The sequence below is a fragment of the Oculina patagonica genome, chromosome 13, assembly GCF_052425735.1.
Source record: "Oculina patagonica isolate OP01 chromosome 13, crgOcupat, whole genome shotgun sequence".
Lineage (NCBI taxonomy): Eukaryota > Metazoa > Cnidaria > Anthozoa > Scleractinia > Oculinidae > Oculina > Oculina patagonica.
Genome location: NC_135770.1, coordinates 18,660,511 through 18,670,111, shown reverse-complemented (window position 1 = coordinate 18,670,111; position 9,601 = coordinate 18,660,511). Strand labels below are relative to the sequence as shown.

The window sequence follows — 9,601 nt, the reverse complement described above, 5'->3', positions numbered from 1 at the left end:
GTTATGCATTACGGTAACAGAATTTCTTAAAACAAGCAATACAAGAGAAGTATTGCAGCGAGTATGGGGAGTTAACATCTTCGTCTTGAGACTAAATGAGTTTACAAGAGGTTTGTTTAGTTTCAACTCTGAAATGACTTTTACACCCAGTTCCAGTTCATAGCTTTATCGGCTGTGGGAAATGGACTTAATGACTTCTTTCCCTTATTAAAAGAAAGAGATCTTCAGAGCCCAAAGCTTTACAGCAACCAAAAAGAGCTGAGGCAAAGTAAAGAACATTCATGATTAAGAAAAAGAGAGCTTTGTGTGTAATAAACAAAGAAGCTCAGGTCATTAGAAAATCGCCCTCGGCCTTTGGACGAGCTTATCGAGTTACAGTGTAGAATGTTATCTTTTGGACAATAACGGGTGGCATTACTGAAAATAAATATCTGAAAGGAAACCGCGAAATTTCCGTAATAACATAAGCATGTGGTAAGGGCTTCTTTAAATCGGATGTAATTAGTTGAGTTCACACTACACACTAAGTCAAGCCAAGTCATCCTAAGTCCGCTTAAGCGTTCAGATATATATTTGAAGACAAATTCTTTCCGTGCAAAACTGTCATCATAAGCGATAATTGCATCATAAGCTGTAATTGCGACTGTTGTCTGTTTAATTATTAAATTTACAACGTTGATCAGCCAAATAACCTTTTTCAATACGAAATCTTATGTTCCTTCATGAAAGAATGATGGAAGATTTTCTCCAAGAGAGTGAAAGCTTGCTTTTTCTGACCGCCGTACTTTTGAGCGTTCGTCGGATAAGGTGGAAAGTCCGTAGCGTAATTTGCCTGCAAACTTTTCGTCCTCTCGGCGTTGCATGATTCTTGTTCGTGGCAGAGAAGTAGCCGTGTCGTGATTTTTTTGGTTTTTGGTTTTTTTGGAATCTCTATCTGATAAAACTCCCCGCTTTTAAATTTTTTTTGCTATCAGGTTTCTTAAGTCAGCCTTAAGTCATGTTTGAAACAGACTTAAGAACTGCTTAGATCGTTTGAGTTTGCCGACACTAAGACAGAAATTTAGCTTTTGTGACTTAGCGGTTCAGACCTTTCATTTTCACTAAGTCGACTTAAGAGATTGCTAAGTCAGACTTAGTGGTCTAATGTGAACCCAACAAATAAATACTGAAGGGCTCATCTGTCACAACAAACGCAGTTCAAGGCTTGATCTGTCGGAGAAGAAAGACAGATTTTTTTTAGTAGTATAGGACCCTAGGTGTACAAATATCAGACCTGTTTTCAGGTAAATGATAACTCAAGTTATTCCAAGCTTAGGCCAAGGTATTCCTGCATTTCCATGGCAACAGAATTGATTCACAAAGTCACTCAAGGTGGTCTATAAATGATATCCTTCTCAAAATATGTCATTAACTGGTGTAATATTGCACGTGCACGTGCCTTGGCGTTAAAACAAAACTCTTGTTTTCTTTTCCTCTATATCAACACTCTTCATTCGGAGAAATCACAAAAGTTATAATTAGTGATTCTCTTCAACAGCCGATTACTAAACGGAGATTTGTCAATTTAATTTCCGCCCACAACTTCGTAAGTTTTACTTCTGTAAAATCAGTTTTGTTTTGTACTAAACTGTAAGTAGACAATAACACTAGGACATGCATGACAACCAAATCTGCCTGTTATCTTAATAACACGCGTTGTTTATGTTGCGCGCAAAAGAGAAAACTGTCGCTCCGCATTGGCGTACGGAAAACACTTCAGTCCGGTACTCGACTGATTTCCTGATGGCAGACAGAAATAAATACGTTAAAGACAAAATACTACAGAAGTTGTTTGTCTTGAAGTGTGTGGTAAAAAAAAAACTTGCGCGGCGTAAAGCCACGGAAAAACAACCAGCAATGTTGTTCAACTGTGATCTATTATGTAACAAGTGCTTTGACTCAATGGCTGAAGAGAAATTGCCATTTCATTCATCCCTCAGGGATTTGTTTTTTCTTGTGGATTAAGATGACGACAGGTTTGGAACTATCTTACAGGCAGAGCTAAATGCTAGACTAAAACTAAATTACAAGCTATACCAGTTGTTGAAAAAAAAAAAAAAAAAAACAACAACAACAACACAGCTAAGATTTCAAACCTGTAAAACAGTTCGAAAACTTTAAACCCGTGATTGATAATAATACGCCATTAATCTGTTTCAACCTTTTCACCTGTGTTTTTAAATCACATTATCTGCTACAGAAGTCGACAGCACATCACATAGATTGTGCGCCTGTGAATTAGTCCCGATAACTAGCAGCCCTGAAGCTGGCTGCCGCCGCTCTGGCAAAATAAAGCTTTATCAGGGCGCGGAAGTCATTGTCCTAAACAAATGAAACCTTGTTTAAAGGCGCGCTGTTGTAGTAAAATCGTGACTGGAAACAATGTACCTTAAATCTCTTACACTTTTTCTGAATTTAATAAGATAATAAACGGACTAAATGACCCAGATCTTTTAGTATTCTTTCGTCCCTTGACAGCCAATTAAGCGTTTTAAGTGATTAAACTTCAAATAAACATTCAAATAAATACAACCTCGAATAGTGTTAAATTTTCCTTTTTATATACGTATTATTGATCCGTGGAAAAACTTACTGGGATTAGGCCAGTCTGGCGCGTTAAAAACAAGTAGGATATACAAAAGGGAGCCTACTGCTTAGTGCCCTGGGGCCAGGTGCAGAAGACATGTCGCAAGTAATACATACCCCCAGGCTTTCGTAGTTCAGTCAGCCCATTTATGTTTACCGGGACTGTAAACATGTGAGAATAAAAAAAAGCGACAGAAATATACAACGTTTCGATGTCGTCATGACATCATTTTCAAGTGACACTGTAAACATGGCTCGAAATACGGTGCTTGAGAGGAAAAAACGCAATTCTTGTTTCAAGGGAAGAAATCGCTATATTACTAGTAATCACCAAACCATAATCCCCAATTCCCTCTACGAGACACTACAGGGCATCATGGTAGTTAATGGTGGTATTAAGCAGACGTCCTGGATTTCGCAATGCAACGCTGAACAACCATAATTTCCTGCAGCCCGCTCCCCTCTCTTTAAAATCCCCCTATCTAATAAGTCTCCTGTCTGAAATTTTGTTTAAAGAAGGTCGAAAACAAACTGTTTTTCTGACATTTCTATCCGATTTACAGTGCCAGATACCCGGGGGGCACTTAAAAAAGTTTTATACGGGGAGGCTCCGCCCCGAGCTCTGACCCCTTATCCTTTTATATACCATTTTTGACGCAAATTGTACCCCTTTCGTATACCTTTTACTGAAAAAGGTACCCCTTTCATATACCTAAAGGACATGGCATAGACTTAGAACAGGACGTTTTCTTGTCATTTTCAAGTGGCGCTTAATACATTAAAATAATACAGCCGTAAATTGCATCTGTTCGAAATATTTTAATTAAAGGCCCTTTTAAATACCTAAATGACAGATTTCCATACCCTTTCGTATACCAAAACTTGTAAAATCCCTACCCTTTCATATACCTTAAGCCTGAAAAAGGTACCCCTTTCGGGCGGAGCCTCCCCTTATAGGTCATTATAGGGAGTACCCCCCCCCCCCGGGGGGGCCAGATAAAGGCATTACAAGTGAGAACTCGCTTATTGACATGTTAACCCTACCTGATATACATTTGAAATGAGCCCCGTTTGAATAGACCCTTCTCTTTTACGGTATTCGTAATATTCGTAATTCGACGTAGTAACATCGATAGGAAAACTTGCGGGCACACACTTTACTCTCGTAGTGCCTCTCTCCACTCATGTGTATAAATGGGAGGCAGCGAAATAATGCTGGGTGGGGGGGGGGGAACCCTGCGATCGACTAGCATCCCATTTAGGCGGGAGTAGACATATTCCTAGCCACTTAATGCTATCGAAACTGGGATAAACTCCGGCAGTATGGGCCACTTGGAGTGCATGCTTGTTGCAATAAACAATAGTAACACACTTCATACATCTGCATAAAAAGAAACTTTACTACAATACTTTGTGATACAAATTTGAAACAGTTTTTGCTTTTTCTTTTCTAGGCGTTTAATACAATATCGTATTTATTCGATGTAGCGCCCTGGGTGCTAGAAAATTTTTAGAGCTTGGGAGCGGGTGTTTATTCGAGGCTGGGAGCTTGTTAAATTTTCACCATTTTAGCAAGTATTTAGCTTATATTGTAACAAAACAATGAACAATAATAAACGTGAAGATGTACCAAAGCAAAATGTTAACTGTTCATTGTTAAAAGTTTTTGTAAAATACTAAGAAAACGCGGTCTTATAACTTTTCCCACCTACACAGTGGGCGCTTATTCGAGGTAAATGCTAGACTACGAGCAGTCTCTACGGACTCTTCGGAAAATTTTCGCTTCAAGTTCGACGGTCTCTGCGAGAAAATAGGCCTTCCGTTAGGGACTGCGCGTGGTCTAGGTGGTTGCTTGTTTGAGGTTGGGCGCTAAATCGTGCGAACATGGCGGCGGCCAAAGTTCCGCCTAAACACACACAGACCATGACCAATCCGTATATGATGTAATAAGTGTTAGTGACCCAGAATGCAAACAGGTACAGGGTCTTGTTACAATAGTTTTCGCTCCCTGGGTCGGTGTAGTTCGGCTCGTAGTTTGTGTAAATCCACACGTTTCCACAGACGAACCAAGCGAAGAGAAGCGTTTGTACAATTCGCTCTATTGGGTTTTTATCCCTGTCTTCGTTGTCTCTGCCACTGCTATTGCGCATGCCCCTGTTATATCCCATGCCACTGTAAAATCGTGTTTCACTGTAATATCGTATGCCAAAGTTTTTTTTGCATGCAACAGCAGCAGCAGTTGGTAAAGAGGCCGCCTGCTCCAGCCACGATCACGTAAATCGGGATCATGTCCTCCACCGGGCACTCGTCTTTATATTTAACACCTATAAAGACAAAAACCTGAACGTTTTGAACAAAGCAGGGCCGTAATTAGCAAGAGGCAAGACGAGGCACTTGCCTCGTCTAGATTTGTGCCCAAAATTAAAAACGAATGTTGTTTTGTTGGGAAAATAATCCACAGTTGAAAATGATTGCGTTTTTCCAAGAAATACGTCATCAAAAATTTATCCGAAAGAGTCTCGGAGCTTCTAGTTCTGGAGGGCATGCCTCTAGAACCCCCTAGCAAGATCTTGCCTGGTCTACGTAATGGCAAAGGTCTGGTTAAGGCACTGCAAAGGCGTTTTCCTGTGAATCTGTCATGCTGTCTGTCTGATTTTGTTGTGTTTGTTCATGTAATTTTAAGGTGTTCTGGCGTTTTCACGCTATTTAAGGGCCCCACTGTTTTAAAGCCCCTGACTGAAAATTTCAAGAATTCCTGGGCAGGCTCGAAAACGAAAAAAAATGTTCAATATCTATTTCTTGGTATTGAAGCACCTACGTTTGCAGCACTATCAAACAAGATTGATTGTAAATAAAAGCGTCGCTCTTCTGCTTTCTAGCTATGGTACTGTTAAAAGTTATTCTGTAGATGTTAAGTTGCCATCTCAGGCCTAATGTGAAAATAGAAAAACCTTGAACAACTTAGAGGATTAAAATGCTTTTTGTTATGTCGGATGTTAAGTCAAAATGAGCACTGTAGAAAAGAATGTTACTAATTCTTTAATAATATAAAGTAAAACAAATCAAAGCAAATGACTAGCATTTACGACAAAAACGAAAGTTCGTCAATTTATTGTTTACAAATAAGAAGGTTATTCATTTCTACAGGACCTTCTTTAGCAATTTGATATGTATGGATAAGTTTCATTTGAAGGCTAGTATTCACCAAAGAGACGAAGAAAATGAATAAAGACATTTTTTTTAATATGTTGTTAGACCAATTTTGTTTTGAACTTTTAATCCTGTGTAACACAAAACCGTAGATCTGCTACACTAGAGGACAAGTTGAATTACAAGTTGACCAAACAAAATCGGAGTTCAGGGTATACTGGATCACTTTTAATGAATAACAATTTTAATAAGTTATCTAACCTTTCCCCTTTTACGCTTATGCGTTTTCATTGATATGTCAAAACGTCTTCATTCTACCTTTTATCTTTGTTTTTATGTTTATTTGTGGTGAAATAAATAAAAAATAAAAATAAATAAATAAATTGATAAATGACAACTCACCAATTACTATCATTGCTATCTTGAGAGGAATTGTAGCCAGACCTACAATGAATGAGGTGATCAAAACTACAAGACAAAATAAAGAAAATCATGAAATTAACACGCCGTTGAGGAAAAAATAGGAAAGGAGGAATAATGCTTGTAAAACTTACTTGTTATCAGGAAAACGCTACCATACTTAATTAAGGTTTCCATGTTGATATGTCACTGTGCGCTCCCTTCTTTTGTATTTGTGTTTTTATGGTCAACTTCCTGCCAACGTAGAAACAACATGTTGTATTTATATATAATCCACGGACGTATGATACAACCCACCCACCCCCTCCCGTAAGGTTTTCCCAAAATGTTGAAAAGAGGATTTACCCTTCAATGCTGAACTTTTCAGTAGCTGTTCATTCATCCCTTGCAGAAATTTTGATATGTCAACCATGTGCCCATGATATTTGACGTTGCCACGGCAACGTCATAATTAAAAGCAGGTGTGGTCAAAAAACGTCATTGTTAACCTTTTTCTTAATTTTTTCCAGTTTTTTTGAAACACGATTAAAAGATTTGCTTATTTTTTCATTCCATAAGCATTCTGGCTTGATTTGCATTAACTAAGAAAATGGTGAAATCCAAGATGACGGCTCTTATGACGTCACGTGACGTAAAATGACGTCACAACCAGCAAAACACTATTGCTTTATATATATATACATAATTTTGGTTTCCTGTTAAGCGAACAACTTTGGAAGGGACATTTATTAACATATGAAAAGAGGTGACTAGACACTAATTAGTATGCAGCGGGAATCCCTTCATTAGTTTGGAGAAAGACAGTCAGTAGTATACAGGAAGACATACGGAAGACATGGGAAGGCAGGGAAAGGCAGAAACAAGACCCAAAAAGCAACATTTTGCACTACTCCGTTGATCCATTTGGCCACTATATGCTTTATATTTTGGATCTCTTGTAAAGTGCTACTACGATCAAATTTTCGATTTCCATATTTTTACATTTTCGTGTACAATAAGACTTTCTTACTCACCTTGCAAATTTTCAATCCATTACGAACATCAGAAGTCGTTTTGTTTTAACGTTTATTTCCGATATTTTATGGCCGCCATTAAACAACCTTGTTCCAAGGCTTGGTTGCGAATAGGGAGAAAATGACGTCAAAGGCTAAAATACCTCACGGGTTGAAATTATAATAACAATATGTATTGAAAATCACGCGAAAAGTAACAAAAACTTTGGGCTTGTTTTTCGTGCAATTTTCTATGCTGATTGTTTGACGTCATTTTGACGTCATTTTCTCCCTATTCGCAACCAAGCCTTGGAACAAGGTTGATTAATGGCGGCCGTAAATTCTCTCGAATAAATGTTATAATACAACGACTTCTGATGTTCGTAATGGATCGAAATTTGGCAAGGTGAGTAAGAAAGTCTAATTGTTCAACTGTTATTTCCTAGTTGATTGTCAAGTTATCCAATGTTCTTGGGGGCGTGAAAAATTGCTGTAGGCCATGCCAGGGCCTGATTATATGGAGGAGAGTTGTCCCTGGTAGAAGGGTTGCCCTCCATACCGAGCCAACCTGGGCGAGAGAGCTTTTCATACGTTTCTTTATAAATAGCTTCGAACTGTTTATATGAGAAATTGCAAAGTTGGCTCGGGGGGGGGGGGGGGGGGGGGGAGCAGGGTCACCCTGGGTGGAGGGTCACTCGCTTTGAAGGTAGGGTGACCCTGGGGAGCGAGCCAACTTTTTTCCATATAAACAGTTTGGCTATTTTTGCCTCCCCTACCAGGGACAAGTTGTCACATACGGAGCATGCGCAAACGCTAAAATCAGCAAAAACAAAATTGCAGATAAATTGAAATCGAAGTCGGTGGTAAATTAGTCCAAAAATTGGTCTTTGGCGACGATTCAGCGTTCCTGATTTTAGAAAAAGCAGCCATAATAGATGTTTCAAAACAACTCTCGCCAGTCATTTGAACCGAGAGGGCCAAGCTTTGGCTCGGTCAACAGGGACAACTTTTTCATATAAACGCTCGTTAAAAGATGGCTCGGGGGAGAGGGTAACCCTCCTACCAGGGACAACTCTCTTCCATATAAACAGGCCCTCAGTCTGTCATGACTCTGCGAAAAAAAATAACGTCGCGTCAAAAATAATTGCACGAAGGAATTTTAAAAACACTTGAGGAACATGACGCTTGATTTTTAAGGTTATTAAAAACGACAATGTGTTGCCCCACGAATTGAAGATTGTATTAAATATTGCTCAGCGCAGTTATACTGTCAAGTGTCGTCAGTTATACGTGCAGTGTGATGTAACTCACCGAAATTAAAATAAGAAACGTTCCTTTAAACCACTGGCATTTGTCATGTTTGTTATATTGGACTTTTTGCAGTGCGTGGTCACAGCTCTTCGAGCCGTAAAAACATATGAAACGACCTTGACAGTGCTCTGAAACCGACAACAATATTTTCGTGTAGTTTGAAATAACCCAATCAGGCATATAATTACGATTAATTACGAATATTGTTTGTACGTTTTTAGAAAAGTAATTATGCATGTATTAACATCAAGACACGAGCTCGATTTGAATAACAACACTCTGGTTTTCCCGTTAAAGTACTTGGTATTCGTAATGGTACAGATCAAATAAACGCTGTTTAGTGCTGCCAAGAACATTTTTAATTCTAGAAACAGACTGCGTAATTTGATTTATGACATGATTCTCGCCTGATCAAGAATGCAGCGCTGAATCAATGTTGAAAATTGTTGCAAAACTTACGCCTATTGCGTCAGCTTTGCGAATTTCATCCGTCTGTACTCTTAAGCCTGGTTCTCATATGATCGTCCCGATCGTCTCTGTCGCTTCTGTCGCTTCAAAAAGTTTGCCTGCTCCAATCAAATCAGACTTTGCAAACGACAGAAGCGACAGAGACGATCGGGACGATCATATGAGAACCAGCCTTTACTGATTATAAAAAATTAGCCAATCAGCGTGCGAGAATTCGCTCAGTTATTGTATAATTTTGTTTTTAACAATGTCATTTTTAATCTATTCTAAACTTTGGTAATTCATGTCAACTGAAATTCTTTCACTCAATATTGAGTAAGATGCGTCAAGCAAATTATGACAATGTTATAGCTCCAAGGAAACAACCATTTAGGGCTATTTAGTAAGACGTCTATTTGCATAGAGTAATTATGCAAACAGTAAGATATATTTAACAAAAAAGGCAACTCTAAATTTACAACAAAAGCACAAACCTGAATGGAGTAGTCTGATATGTGTCCTCGATATTTAACGAAAATGGTATTTAAAACAGAACTCTTTTTCTTACTGAGATGAGGACAGTACAACTTGCTGGCGCAAATGAGTATCCTTCCTAAAAAATCGAATCTAAATTTTTACGCCGGTTTTTGGAAACG

General features: G+C 38.6%; 1 protein-coding gene across 1 annotated transcript; it reads right to left on the bottom strand.

Moving 5' to 3' along the window:
• Nucleotides 1–4,409: 4,409 nt before the first annotated feature.
• On the bottom strand, nucleotides 4,410–6,396 carry LOC144635457 (transmembrane protein 272-like). Its single transcript, XM_078494562.1, has 4 exons — nucleotides 6,330–6,396; nucleotides 6,178–6,243; nucleotides 4,847–4,949; nucleotides 4,410–4,797 (listed from the first exon to the last, which is right to left on the bottom strand). Exons 1-4 carry the CDS (start codon nucleotides 6,370–6,372, stop codon nucleotides 4,410–4,412), a joined length of 600 nt encoding a protein of 199 aa, XP_078350688.1. The 5' UTR covers nucleotides 6,373–6,396.
• Between the last annotated feature and the right edge of the window lie 3,205 nt (nucleotides 6,397–9,601).